The sequence below is a fragment of the Chrysoperla carnea genome, chromosome 4 (genome assembly GCF_905475395.1).
Source record: "Chrysoperla carnea chromosome 4, inChrCarn1.1, whole genome shotgun sequence".
NCBI lineage: Eukaryota > Metazoa > Arthropoda > Insecta > Neuroptera > Chrysopidae > Chrysoperla > Chrysoperla carnea.
In genome coordinates, this window is record NC_058340.1 from 51,038,838 (window position 1) to 51,054,207 (window position 15,370).

At 30.9% G+C, this 15,370-nt stretch overlaps 2 protein-coding genes across 2 annotated transcripts; one reads left to right on the forward strand and one right to left on the reverse strand.

Moving 5' to 3' along the window:
• Positions 1 to 449: 449 nt before the first annotated feature.
• LOC123299102 (sortilin-related receptor-like) lies at positions 450 to 5,615 on the reverse strand. The gene is made up of 4 exons (XM_044881330.1): positions 5,475 to 5,615; positions 2,075 to 3,673; positions 1,522 to 1,727; positions 450 to 733 (listed from the first exon to the last, which is right to left on the reverse strand). Exons 1-4 carry the CDS (start codon positions 5,611 to 5,613, stop codon positions 494 to 496), a joined length of 2,184 nt encoding a protein of 727 aa, XP_044737265.1. The 5' UTR covers positions 5,614 to 5,615; the 3' UTR covers positions 450 to 493.
• Positions 5,616 to 12,718: 7,103 nt separating this feature from the next.
• LOC123298763 lies at positions 12,719 to 15,197 on the forward strand. Its single transcript, XM_044880859.1, has 5 exons — positions 12,719 to 12,959; positions 13,047 to 13,246; positions 13,713 to 13,894; positions 13,967 to 14,219; positions 14,877 to 15,197. The coding sequence occupies exons 1-5, from the start codon at positions 12,836 to 12,838 to the stop codon at positions 15,195 to 15,197; spliced, it is 1,080 nt and encodes a 359-aa protein (XP_044736794.1). The 5' UTR covers positions 12,719 to 12,835.
• Positions 15,198 to 15,370: the final 173 nt, after the last annotated feature.

A 15,370-nucleotide genomic window follows, 5' to 3' on the forward strand; every position in this document is an offset into this window, starting at 1 on the left:
TAAAAATCGAAAAGAGATATCAAGCTGAAAATTTTACATCGTACTCAGGACGTAAAAATTTCCTAAATGAGCAATATAAGTCATTTGGGTCTTGGATCCGTAGGACCCATCTTGTAAACCGTTAGAGATAGAACAAAAGTTTAAATGTAAAAAATATTCCTTATAAAAAAATAACCAAATTTTGTTTGAAACATTTTTCGTTAATATCACTGTTTACCCGTGAGGGCGCAAATTAGGCGTAAATTGTATGTAATTATGGGAATATTAGTTATGTATGTGTGACATATATGTATGTGTAATTTGATAGAGTCATCAACACTGTCTATGTTTGGTATTTCAACAATTAACTCAGTCAATTGTTTGTTTTCACTTGTTTATTTATATTATAAAAATAACAAAGTAATGAAAGTTATACCATATTATTACATATATGTAATAATAGTTGCCTTTGCATAAGTTTTGGAGTATTATTTGTAGTTTCAGTAGTATACTATCAACTATGAGATATAGGCCTTGTATTCGTGATATTATTAATAGTATTCGTGATATTATTTGTATAATGAAATAGAGTAGATTTTTTTGTATCCATTTTCATAACATTGATTACATCACATCCATTTTCATCACTACAGTCTTTACAATCACATGTTCCATCACATCTCATCAAGGAAGGTATACATTTTTTGGAATTGATAGGATTTTGACATTCAAACGTCCTTTCCGGACAATTAGTCTGAAAATATTAATTAATTATTTATAACTTAAAGAAAGTGTCCGCCGATGGAGTTTATAAGAGAACAAGCAAGCAGAAACCAGTCATAGTTTTTATTCTCGTTTACAAAGAATACTAGAAGATCTTTTAATCAAATCAGAATTTTCCGGCGAAAAGATTTAGGACATCAGAAGGCATCATTAATTCCCTTCAGAAGCATTGGCGTGGCTACCATGGATGACACCCGATGACCCGATGCAGATCTTGTAGAATCATCCCGAGCATGAAAAGTGTTAAATCAATTTAATGGTGATATTTGCTATGTTATCAAGTTTTACTTCAATCGCGCGTAAAGGCTACGCACTCTCATTATTTTCAACTGGATTTTACTTAGCTCATAAACCAGCAGCCATTCAGGTTAAAGAAGGTAATAAGTTCAGGATTCATTTCTTTTTCTTAAATCCTTAGCAAAATTTAAGATGACATATCTGCTTTTATAGAATGACCATACACCTATAGAGCGAAGCTTGGAAATACTTAAAGTAAAAAACGTCATTTTGCCATTTTTGATCTTCATTCCGTTGTTAAATCTGACTGATCTGATTTAGTTAGAATAACTTTTGAGTAGGCTATTATTTTTTCACGGTTTTTGTTCATTATTATTCCCCTTAAAATTGAGCCGATACGTGTTTTTCCGTTTTTTTGATTTAGGTACCATTTTATTTTCGAAAAAATAAGAAAGAAAACTGTTTTTTAAATCAACCCTATATTAAATTTTTGGTGAAAAACTATATTGAACGTATTCTTACCATTGTTGGTTGGTTTTCTATTGAGGAACAGTTTTGTTCGACAGGTTGTTCTACGCAATCACCCCCATCACATTTCCATTTTTTGTAAATAATACATTTTGGTTTACAATTTTCTTCTTCGTCTGAGCCATCTATGCAGTCTGGTGTACCATCACATATCCAATATTTTGGAATACAATACTTATTCTTACATTGAAAATCTTCAGCTACAAATAAAATAACGATAAAATGTATTTATTTTTAATAGTTAATAAAAAAAATTAATTGAACCACAATAATAATTGAACTTTATTAGAAACCAGCAGGAAGTTAAATGATCGAAATTCGAAACCAAACGAAACCACAAATCGCCTTAATAAAGTACGATGTTCTTTCTTTCTTTCTCATTTGTTATTCTGATGTATGAGCTATATTGTTGTACAATTTCATTCACATCCTTTCGCTAGTTTTTGCGTGAAAGCGTAAACAAACAAACAAACAAACACCCTTACTTTCACATTTATAATATATAGGTACAGGGATTTTATTTTATTAAAGTATATTTTAAACTTACGGCCACAAGTATGATTACAAATATCGCCAACGGACGCATTAAAGTCATATCTACCACATTTATCTTGATTAGAACAAGTTAATTCATCTGTGCCATCCGGACAATCTTTATCATTGTCACAAAGCCATTTTTTAGGGATACAGGTGTATCCATTTCCACATCTAAATTGATTATGGGCACATGTAGTTTGAGGGCAATTAAATTCATCTGACTCATCGCCACAATCGTTATCACCGTCACATGTCCAAGAAGAAGGAATACAATTTCCATTGTCACAAGTAAATTCATGTGTAGGACACGAAGAATTGTTTTGTGAACTAGGACATGTATCATTATTATTGATTGGTTTATACCAATAGGGGTACACCTCACTATTTGGACATACACAGGTGCCATTTTTCATTACCATTCTATTTGGGCAAGCACACGTATATTGATTGCTAGGAGCTGGTAAGCAGAAGTGAGTACAAACGCTATTATTAATGCAGCCATTCGAACGATTGTTAATGTCGAATGCAACTACTTTTAAATCCATTTGACGTTTCAAGTCAAAATCTATTTTGTTTAAATCAGTACCATCATCTTTATCAGCGGAATATATTGATTGTCGTTTCCAATCATCCCAATAAACTTTTTCCTTGAATACTCCTATGCCATATGGATGCTGAGCATAAATGCTTTCTGTTATTATTTTTTTAAATGCTTTCCCATCTAAATCTGAGCTACCAATGTAATCATTTCCAGCATCAGCCCAATAGATTCTTTCAGCTATGAAATCTATTGCAATAGCATTAGGCCATTTTACAGTTGGTTTTTTAAACAATCGTTTTATATTTGAACCATCACAATTAGCACGATTTACTGATGGTGAATCATAAGACCAATCTGTCCAAAATATGTAACCTGCCTTTGAATGCAGTGCGATACCTCTTGGATTTTCTAATTCTTTAGGTCCTAATAATGTTTTACGCATACTCTCAATATTATTAACATCTGTTCGAACTACATCAATTCTGGCTCGAGTTCCATCTACAAAGTATAATAATTTTGTTTTTGGTTCAAATGCCATTCCTTCGATGGAACCAATTTCATCTGTTACTAATATATCAAGTTTACTGTCTTCATTCGTAAAACATGAGCGACCAATTACATTATTTTTGTTGTCACCGAAATAAACACAATTATTTTCATAATCAAAGTCGATAGAAATAATATTTCTAGGTATACTTCTATCCACTGGTAAATATTTATGTTGTTTAGTTTTCAAATCAATTCGAGCAATTTGATTGCCAACCGACACGATTAAAAAGGTGTCCGTCGAATTTACTGGACATGGTAACAAATCGGGTATATATCGAGAGACTTGTTCATCGTCGAGACAGGTGCCATTGTAAATTTGTTTATAACCTTTTGTTCGATTGTAAAATTCACCCGGTGTACAATCCTTGGGAATATCAAATGGTTTATAATTATTTAATGATTTATTCTGAATACAATTGAGCTGACTACCATCCTGAACGAATCCGTAGTCACACTCGAAATCGTTTTCATTACATTCGCAAAGTGTTTTTTGATCATTACCAGTTGTACAATTTCGGCCTGTAACAAATAAATAGATAATTGATTACCATTTACTATAAAATATGAATTCGGAGCAAACGAAAAATTTTCCACGCCACATACAGATTACATTTCCATTGATAGAAGCTTATATTTTTCAAAATAATTGACGTAATTTTTCATAGTTTGTTTTTTGTTGAAACTGCTTGCAAGGAATAAAATTGCAAATTTCGATTAAACCATAAAGACAAGAGCTTAGGAATGCGCTTTCTCCCCATGAGCTAAGGAATGCTACTTCAAAAGTAGCTCTAATAAATTCACAATACCTGATTAATACATTAATATCTGGATGACCGAGCTTTGCTCGGTATTCTTAAAAAGACACAAATTTTATCACTAATAGAAGACCGTTTTAAATGTCTCCACACAAATACCAATTTGAATGTCCCGGTAGTGTATTTTATTTCATTAACTACGATATACACCAATAGATGTCAGGAAGAGTTATAATTTGCATTGCCGGTTTCATTTTTTCATGAAAAGACGGATAAAACGACGTTTTTTAAAAATGAAACCTTGCTAGATCGACTTTTTGCCCCAAAAAAACCCTGCATACTCATTTTCATGAAAATCGTTGGAGCCATTTCCAAGATCGTTGATATATATATATATATATATATACAAGAATTGCTCGTTTAAATATATAAGATACCTCAATGCTATTAAAAATACATAGTACATAGTAAGTTGTAAATTTGGCCAAGATATCCAAAAAATTGATTTTTTATACTTTATGACGTCATTAAAATAAAAAAATTTGATTTTGCTCTATCACACCTAAATTTTATCCTATTTTAATCAACAAAGTATGTTATTCCACTAATTTTGAGTCATACTTTTCAATTTTTTGGTCAAATTTAACGAAACTGTAATATTTATGAAAATTTCACCTTCATGGTTTCCACACTTGACACAAGGACTAATAACAGCGAGTGACTAACACAAAAAATGGAAAATACGACCCAAAATTAGTGGGTTTCAAAAAAAATTTCATTCAAATCGAACCAAATTTGGCCAAAATATCCAAAAAATTGATTTTTTATACTTTATGACGTCATTAAAATAAAAAAATTTGATTTTGCTCTATCACACCTAAATTTTATCCTATTTTAATCAACAAAGTATGTTATTGCACTAATTTTGAGTCATACTTTTCAATTTTTTGGTCAAATTTGACGAAAATGTAATATTTATCAAAATTTTACCTTCCTGGTTTCCACACTTGGCACAAGGACTAATAACAGCGAGTGACTAACACAAAAAATGGAAAATACGACCCAAAATTAGTAGATTTCAAAAAAAATTTCATTCAAATCGAACCAAATTTGGCCAAGATATCCAAAAAATTGATTTTTTATACTTTATGACGTCATTAAAATCAAAAAATTTGATTTTGCTCTTTCACACCTAAATTTTATCCTATTTTAATCAACAAAGTATGTTATTCCACTAATTTTGAGTCATACTTTTCAATTTTTTGGTCAAATTTAACGAAACTGTAATATTTTTCAAAATTTTACCTTCATGGCTTCTACACTTGGCACAAGGACTAGTAAAAGCGAGTAACTAACACGGAATTATAATGAAATTAATGCGCTTCCACCAATTAATGAAATTTATTTATTTTTGGTACGGAATCTTCAAAAACACTTTAGAAGACCTAATCTAAACCATCATCGAATCCACTTGAATATATATACAAAAAATATCATCAAAATCGGTCCATCAGTGACATATAGCAATATATAGAATAGATTTTTGAATTACACAAAATACATACCAATGACCAATTCACCATTTTCATTTTTCGTAAGCTGTTGTTTTAACTTTTCACTCGAAACTATTAACTTAGAATTTAATTGTAAAAAACATTGACAATGTAAGATTAAAGTTAAAGCATAACACCACACAGCCTGCATGGTTCATGCAATTCTGATGCTGCAGAAAAGAATGCAAGAATAAATATAAGGAAAAGGAATATGGTTTGGGAATACCCATTCATTAACTATCTGGTACGTATCAATATTATTAAATTTATTGTAATAATTGTAAATATTATTAGCTATATTTCCCCCCAGATTATAGACTTATGCACTGTATCGAAGATTAGCGGGATGGGGTATGCTATTATCTTTCAAATAGCATCGATACGACTAATATAGCTAATTTCTGCTCATTTGAACGCGAAACAGATAAATAAATAAAACTAAATTATTTTGCAAAGGAAACAAATAGATTGTTTGTTTAAAAAACAAATAGTTATATATAATACAATTTGGAAAAGATTTCCAGGAAAATATTGCTTTTTCGACATTGCTACGGTTTTCAGTACCTGTATAAATCTTCCAAATAGAGATGAAGGATTCAAAAACGGTACGCGTAGGTATTGTTCGTTCCAAGAAAATGCCTTTGATAATTTTCGAACCACTTGTACTCTATTCATGTCAAAATATTATACAGTGTGTGCGTATATTATAAAATTCTTTCTTCAACCATGATAAAAAACAGAAATCGACTCTGGTGGAAAAAATATTTGAAGAAAGAATAAGAAATTCTGAAAAGTCTTAGGAACTTTGAATTTCTCAACGTTTTCGGACTAGTCTAATTCAGAGTTATTCAGAGTTCTTAATACTTTTTTAAAGTTTCTAAGACTTTTTCAGAGTTTCCTAAGACTTATTAAGACTTATTCTTTTTTCAAATATTTTTTCCACCAGGGGAGCGATTGGTTCTTTAGATAGACTACACAGAAGATGGAATTCATACCTTCCATCTTCTGTGTAGAATATCTTAAGAACCAATCGATCGATTTCTGTTTTTTATCATGGTTGAAGAAAGAATTTTATATCCTTTCAAATAAAGTATCATAAAGTAGGAGGTGCCTTTTGAAATTTCAAAGTTAGCATGGATGGAAGTGAGGGATCTAGGTACTATTTTGAACTTTCTCGTCGATATTTAAATCGACGTGTTTTCACTCAAAACAATAATCATATCAGGTCAAGAGTTAGTAAGGGTGGATACCTTCCATCTTCTGTGTAGTCTAACTTGAGAACCAATCGATCGATTTCATTTTTTTATCCTGGTTGAATAGAGAATTTGATGTCCTTTCAAATGATTTATAACAAGGAACGGGGTGCCATTTAAATTTCAAAGTGGGGTGGCTATTGGTGAAGGGATGAAAGCAAAAATTCCCTATGTATCATTTTTGAACTTCCCTCTCGATATCTAAATCGACGTGTTTTCACTCAAAACAATAATCACATTTGATTAAAAGTTCTTAAGGGTGGATACTTTTGAAATGAACACACTGTATATTTTCTACATATAAAGTGAGTTAGGGGATTAAAAGCAATGTATAACGGGAAAATATGATCTTAGTAATGCAGATCTGCTCCTCACAAGTATTTTTAAACATTCACAGGACCAGATATCGCGAATGAAGTAGTGGATAATGGTACATTTCCTCAATGGATTTAGCCCCTTAATTATATAATTTTAATAATTTTCGTTATTAATTCACGTTTTAGTTCTGAAGAGCTATGGATTCCCAAAATAACTCTCATATGGTTTCTAGTTGTTAGTTTGTTACTATAAATACTTCCCTGGACTAAGAAGGGCCAATGGGTGCTTAAAATTATCGTCAGGTATTTTCTATAATAATTGATAATAAATTGTGCAGGTACTGGACGGTAGATTTTTAGGATTTCAAGGATTTTATTTTTTCATGTTTTTGTAAATTCCAGATACGTAAAAATTTGGGGTACAATGAAAATGCGCTTACCGGTACAGAACTTCGTCACAATAAAATTATCAAAAAAGTTGTCGGAAATTTAGATATCTGCTTCTTCGAGAAAAATGATCCGGTCTCGACCACGTACAGCTCAATCGAAAGTATGAACTTTCAAATTTTTGAAAATATAGCTTAAATGATATTATTCTCCTCTACCGCTTTGCGCTGAGAGTGGAAAAGATGGAAAAAAAATTTCCATTTATTTTCATGATTTTTTAAAAGTTTAATTTAACTTCTTCCGTATATAAATTTTGAACCCTTTATCTTGATTTCTTTGCAAGCTGCTTCTTAAAGAGAATATCTTAAAAAAAGGGCCATCATAGGTGCAGGAAACAAGAATATTGTAATCTGCAATGAAGAATCTTTACATTATGACGCTATTACTTATTTAATTTTCATGCAAAACTACTAGACTAACAATAAGAATGATTTTAGGGAAAACAGTTTTATGTTTAAAAGGGGCATAATAAGGACAGACTTGGATTTTAACCTTCACTTTCAAGGGCATTGAAAAGTGAGCTCTTACTCTGAATTGATAGGAGATATAGAGGAAAACTTTAAATTGCAGAATTGTTCCTCATAAACAGTCAATTTCTAATGATCTGGAAAATCAACGTTTGTTTCAGGGACTGTACTTAGTATAACTCTTTCAACCCTACAAATTTTTTCCCCTAAAATCATTATTTACCCGGCTCTTTTGCTGTTTTAACAGTCAGTAATGACTGCAATACATAACATTCTTTTCTGTACGAGTTTCTATTATATGTTATTGCAAACGGGTAATACAGAGGTGAGGTAAGTTTATAGATATATTTTTATTTGGGTTTTTTACCAATTATATTTTTATTTCCTTGCACAAATAAAATTTATAACCCAATTACGGAATAAACTAGAGGTTAAAAACTAAAACTCAACCACGCATCAGACGAAGACTATTTTTTTTTTGTTCAAGCAAATTTAAATATGTTTATTGTATAGAATGTAAACGATATTTTATTTCAGAATTGTTTTTTCTTAATATCTCGAAACAAATAACATTTAGATATCGAAAAAGGTGCCATTCTAAATTGAAAAAATAGGTTGAGATATCTTCCAAGCATACTTTTCGTGCAAAGCTTCTCAGTTGCTTGGTGTTTCATTCTGGTCAAATTGAAATATCCTTTTTTACGCATCTTTCTAGCATGTACAGAACACAAAATCGGTATATTTGGACTTAAAATGCAATTAGGACCAAAATTTTTGCGGAATGTAAGCTTTTTACACTACAAATAAAACTTTTTTACAAATTAAAATCTGATTTTTTATAGACTTTTTGAGGGATAAAAATCGTAAAAATCGTGTTTTTTCAAATTTTACGAATGTTTTACTCAATAATTGAAGATTTATTTAGAGAAAATTGGGGGATTCTGCAAAAGTTTCCCATGCGAAAATTACTAATGCTCAATGAATTTGTCGGGTCTTAAAAGTAAAAACTATAATAAATTTTCAGTTTTGTACAGTAAAATTTATTGTTTTCACTTTGACGTGCACATAGAAACCATGATTTTCAATATTTATAGAAAAATTTGTCATACTTTTTTTGCACAGATTATAATACCCTCATTATAATCTGTGGTGGAAAAATATTTAAAAAAAAAATAAATATATTAAAAATTTTGAATTTTTAAAAGAAGACAAAGTCTTTTTGCTTATTCAATAAAAAAAAATCATATACAAGTATTTTTCAATTTTAAAAATACGAAGTCTGCATATTCAATAAAAGACAATTATGGGGAAAAAGGCGAATGATGGCTTAGAAGGCAAGTATATTGTTTTAAAATAATTCAATAATTTTTATTTTTATTTTTAGCTATTATTATAAAATAAATTATATTTTATATTATGAATTGTTAGTAATTTGTATTAAAATAAAAAAATTTTAAGATGACTATTTTAAAATATTTACATAATTTGTGTGTATTGAGTTTACACGCAAATTTATAATTCATTTTACTTTATTGTAATATTTCGTCTGTACTTGATATTTTATAAACTAAGAGCCAGTGCTTCTAAAACAAACCGCCACGTATCCTCATGATAGTAATAAAGAACGGTAGTATATACACATTCAAGATGGTTATTCCTTAGTAGTGGGTTAAGAAAGTATTACAGGTCATGCATGGGCGAGTTATTTTAAGTCGAAGTCACCATTGTTATAACTTTATTGTGTGTCATAAACTCTATTGTGTCTCTTTATCCAAGTCCGTATTGCTCATAGAGGATATATAGAGGTATACGAATCTTCTACCTATCTCAATTTCTCTAATAGTAATGAGATTAAAAAAAATGGCGTCTCTCTGTCTTACTCGTACTTTAGGTTATCGCTGGTTAGGTTGTCACTGTCTTACTCGTATTTTAAGTGAGGAGTCCGAGGGACTTCTCTGAGTCACATTGGCCCATGCCTGTTATAGGTAGTAAAAGTCTGTAAAAATTGATAATAAATTTTGAAAGAACACTCCGACTAATGGTTTGGACCCATCAACATGAACTGAACTGATATGCCACTGTGGATTTCTGTCGTATTTTCATTGATAGATTAGGAAGGTGTCGTTCTTAAAGCTTTCTGTTCCACTACCAGGGAAAAATAAGTAACCAAGATATGAGTATCGAGAATTTATGGAGTCCAAGGAAACGAAATGATCGATGAACTTGTCCTTGAAGTAGACATCAAATCTAGGAATTAGCAGGAGATTGATCTTAGGGGATTGGGTGATAAGTCTATGAGCAGGAAATTATGTTAAACAAATGGGACCTGATTATAAGGCCGATAATTTCGTTTTTTTCTTCTAAAAACCAAAAAGACAAAGCCATAATTGAGATGCTTTCCATGTCACTGTAGACTTCAAAGTTATCTATTCCTCATGAGGGTGACGTACCTGATTTTTTACAAGGTGGGTGATATTCTATTTTATCTTAAACGGGTAGATTTGACGATCTTCACATGGGTTAGAGGAACCGAACCAGGCATGGTAGAGTAAGTGGATACGAGATTTTTAGACAAGTAAGGCTAGAAAGATCTTACGTTCATAGTATTAAACATAAGTTCAAGTATTAAAATATGACGTCAGAGTCCAATAAAAATAAACTATTCGCAACGAAATGTACCTAGTACATTACCTAAAAAGTAAATATTTTATTATGTACAGGATATATGATTATTTTGAGAAATTAAATAATAATTGTTTAATGAAAATTAATTCCCTGCAAGCACTGCAATATTCAGGGTAATAGAAAAAAAGTATTTGATGAAATCGATTTTGTCTTACGGCTTATGATTAGACTTAAAAACTGGTATTTACCCACTATTATTTTCTCGCTACGATAATGCAAGTCTTGCTAATGATAATAAATCCTCATTGTCTTTTTATTACAAGTATTAGCGCAAGGAAGCCAAGGATAGAATAAAATGAGGAAAAAACATTATTTATTCTATAATTAGCCCCCGAACCAAAAAAAGGGTGTTATAAATTTGACCGCTATGTGTGTATGTCTGTCTGTCTATGGCATCGTAGCGGATGAACGGATTTTGATTTTTTTTTGTTTCGTTTGAAAGATAGTTTAATGTAGAGTGTTCTTAGCTAAGTTTCGCGTGCATGTTTTGAGTTCCATATCCGGAACACTTAAAAAATAGGCGATGATCTTCAAAATCGGTTAAGTTTGGAGAAGACTCTAAGGAAAAGGTAATTTAACGGACAATGTTCTTAGATATATTTCAAGTGCGATTTCAGGGTTCCGTATCTGAAAAATTTGTCGGGAGTTTTTATATTTTGTAAACACTTGCTTATATTGCAAAGCAGTATTACCGAGGTTTGCCGAACTTAAATTTAAATTGTAAAAGGGAGACACATGTAGGGTACAGCGATGTAAAATTGCCAAAGAAGTTAAGTTCAATCCCGGTTTGTACTCCTGTGAGTCCTGTATACTAAGTTAATAATAGATTTTCCTGACTGGTTAGGCTATACACCCTGTATATAATTTTTAATAGGTTTATGTCTTATATGAATAATAATAATAATATTACTATTTTATTTTCTATTATCATATAATAATTTAACATACTCCCCCAATATAAAAAATTCCATTAAATAAAATTTAGATACATGTACAAAATTTGATCATATCATAAACAAAGATAGAACATACTTGATTCTATACGATACAATAATTATATCCTTATTCCACATAATCATAACTTTGAATAATATTTTTTGATAATATTTCCTTTGAAAATATAGACTTATGTACTGTATCAGTGGTCAACGAGGAGGGTATGTCATTTTAATCGATACATACAAAAATCTACATAAAAATACACCAGTTGGTTCAAGCAAAAAATATAGGACATGTTATTCTGCCCTCTAATTTGACCGAGGTGTCTTTTTAATTATTTTGGCGATTTTTTAATTATTTTGGTTCACACTCATAATTATTAGAAGTTTATTGAAATATTTGAATACCTAGCACAAAATTATCAATTTATCCAGTTTTTACATTCCATAGCACACTTGTTGTAAAATGAAAAAATAAACTTTTATAACTAGTGTGCTATAGAATGTGAAAACTGGACAAATTGACAATTTAGTAGTGTATTCAAATATTTCAATAAATTTGTAATAATTTTGGGAAAAGATCAAAATAATGTAAAAATGAAAATCAGTATATGGGAATAGAAAAATATTTTAAGCAACTTTATCTAACAGTTTTTTTTCGATATCTCTAACCATCTGCGACGCTAGGCAAAATATTAAGAATCTGCCCTATTTGAAAATTTGTAAGAAGTTCAGTTTAAAGTTTTGATTTCGGTTAAGTGTCTTAAAAAATGTGACCCTGTATGATGTGCAAAATTTCAAGTCGATATTCCTGTAAATAACAGAAATATGAGAGTGTCTTCATCTTAAATGCAACACACTGTATTTACATACTTTGTCCAAATAGCTATCTAACTATTACGGTTTATGAGATACAGTTCGATTACAAACAGGCGGGTAGTGGAGTCTTAGTAATATAAGATATATCTAATGAGGGGAAAATATGACCTTAGTAATAGAACTCTGTTGCTCATGAGTTTTTTTTTGTATATGATAGTATACAATAATATTGGGAATTTTGCAATCAAACATGCAATGCATAAATCATATATGAATTATGTAGAATAAGAGAGACCTAGATTATTGTTCCGAGAAAATCGACTAAACACCTGAAAAACTATTATCTATCAATCATTTCCCTTCCACCAAAATAATAAAAAAGTTTTTTATTATACCATAAGCTTTTGTTATGTAAAAAGCTTATAGACTTTATTGTATTTAATAACAATGCAAGAATTGTGGAAGAAAGCCGCACGAAAAATTGATAATAACAATAAATTTGTTCATATTGTTGAGAAAATTCAAGAACATGTGGCAAGTAAAGAGCAAGCAGATACAGATACTGATACCGGTCTGTTATTATAATAGAATTTTATTTTTAATTTCCCAAATATAATTTGTTTTAATTTACTAATATTCTTTATTTTTTACTTTTAAGGATTTAACTATATTATAAAGCGGTCAACATTTGCACCAATATGCTTTGGATCAAAACAAGAACGAGCTACTCTCCCCTTATCTGGACCTGGTTTATCATCGTTTATGGCAAGATCCATAACTTCAGAACAATTTCCAGCATTGGCGCCCAATATTTATGAAATCAAAGGACGAGATTGGTCACATGAAGTGTTGAATAAGGTTGTATAATCTATCTAATAAAAATTAATAATAAATTTGGGCAGACATTCGGGGCCACGATCATGTAAAAATTCTTATAAAAGACTTTCCATTAAAAAAAAGCTTCAGAGTATTTGTAACAAGGGTCAAAACCAGGTTAAAGACTTCGTCCACAAAATTTTCAGAATTGATTCCGGACTTCGATTTTTAGCCAAAATATCGAGGGTCATCTTATCAGCTCCGTGGTTCTGACCACAGAAATTGACATTGTTCAACTCGCCTTGCGAATTGACATTGTTCAACTCGCCTTGCGAATTGACATTTCCTCGGCATTCATTTTTGTCCACTCAGCTTTCCATATTTATTTTTGTTAACGAGCCACCCCCCCCACCATTAATTGACTCCAGGGGCTCCACCAACATTAATGTTTCCCTGGCTTTAATTCATTTACTAATAAAACGTTAACTAAGTTATATGTTTTTAATAGAAAAGGAGCGTGAAAGGATTGATTGGAGAAGAGCCACGTTTTCGGGAGATATTCAAAAATATTGCACCACCTAGTTCCAAATATAATATACGTGTATTTCCAAAGAAAACTAAACGCAACAAAGTACCATTTAAGCAATCAGCTAAAAGATTTCCACCTCCGATATCCAAAGATAGTCCAGGGTAATCACCGATAAATTTGCTAGTTATTTTTTAGTTTTACCAATAAATTAATAACTACTTAACATTTTTTAGGCCAGGTAGTTATGAGATATCAAAAAAACGAAAAATTCCATTTATTCAAACTTTTGGAGGTTCAGCTTCGCTAAGACCTGCAATACCCATTGAATGCGTACCAGTGAATTTACATACTTGTGAAATGTGTCATTTAACGCCACTTATTGATTTTTGGCATAAAAATTACACAACTTTTATGTGTGTTCAATGTTACAGTGAGGAATTTGAGGAACACAGTAAATACACAACAAAACAACTTCGAGAATTCAAGGTAAAAAAAGCATATATTATTTAAATCAATCATTACCAAAGTGGTCTGTATCGACCCTTAGGGGTTTCTTTCAATATGTCTAGTGAGAGAGAAGACAGTGAAATCCCCGTGCCCTTGTCTTGTAGGCATAGGGGAACTCACCGGCAGTCTTCTCTATCACCTCATGTATCGCATTTACTTACAGACTAGCAGAGACCTGGCACTCTCTATCTGTATTATATCTATGGTTACATTAGAACATCTCTAGCTGTATATTATATGCTCGATGTCTGCCGAATGGTTTGGTATGAAGCTAGATTCAATAGACTCAATATTTGAGGCTACACTTACAAATTTCCAACCTTCTATCTTTTATAGTTTTTTGAGAAGTTTTGCCACAAGTTTCTCCTTACGAGAAAACATTTTTTTTGCAATTATACTTTTCTTCTACCTCTAACGGTTTAAAAAATAGCCAAATTGATCTACAAATAGCCATTTTGCTCTTTTACGAACTCAAACTCACTTTTTACGTCCCGATCACACTATAAAATTTTGTCTCAGTATCATATTTTTTTAATAAACCTAAAAAATTTTGAATTCAGCATTACAAAAGACGTAGAATTCATATTTTTACATTTTCAAGGATGTATATATTTATTTAGTTTTGAAATTTTTCAGTTAATGCGAGATTGCTCATTTATGCATGACCATCAAGGTACCAACACATACATAACAACCCTGCCAGCAAAGTATATAAAGAAGAAACTTCTAATTGAAACATATTTAAGTCAGTACTTTGATGAATTCATACCGCAACCAGTTCATGATCTACCTGTACAATTAGTAAATGTTTCGAAACCTGATACAATCAATTTCAAAGATACAACTCAATTCTATACACAATTTAAGCAATATTTAATGCGTATAGCTACACGTAAAGCAAGTAAGCGAAGTCTATTGGTTCGTAATGATAACGATTCGATAGACGAACTTTATTAAAATAAATTGTTCTTGTTAAAAATAATAAAGAATATTTATACGTAAAATTTGTTTATTTGTTTGCTTTTACCAGCTAGTTATCCCGATAGTTTAGCAAGTATGCTCGAAGTGCAGATAGATCACATGTCTTGGAGCACCAATGAAAGCATCCTCTTTCATATATGCCATTTTAC

What these genes read in the sequence shown, in the direction of transcription:
- LOC123299102 (XM_044881330.1), bottom strand. Translation starts at nt 5,613, where the DNA reads ATGCAGGCTGTGTGGTGTTATGCTTTAACTTTAATCTTACATTGTCAA. An exon ending in AAATGGTGAATTGGTCATTG is followed by an intron (nt 3,674 to 5,474) that starts GTATGTATTTTG and finishes TATTTGTTACAG; the next exon opens with GCCGAAATTGTACAACTGGT. An exon ending in TAGAAAACCAACCAACAATG is followed by an intron (nt 734 to 1,521) that starts GTAAGAATACGT and finishes TAATATTTTCAG; the next exon opens with ACTAATTGTCCGGAAAGGAC.
- LOC123298763 (XM_044880859.1), top strand. Translation starts at nt 12,836, where the DNA reads ATGCAAGAATTGTGGAAGAAAGCCGCACGAAAAATTGATAATAACAAT. An exon ending in AGATACAGATACTGATACCG is followed by an intron (nt 12,960 to 13,046) that starts GTCTGTTATTAT and finishes TTTACTTTTAAG; the next exon opens with GATTTAACTATATTATAAAG. An exon ending in CACATGAAGTGTTGAATAAG is followed by an intron (nt 13,247 to 13,712) that starts GTTGTATAATCT and finishes TGTTTTTAATAG; the next exon opens with AAAAGGAGCGTGAAAGGATT.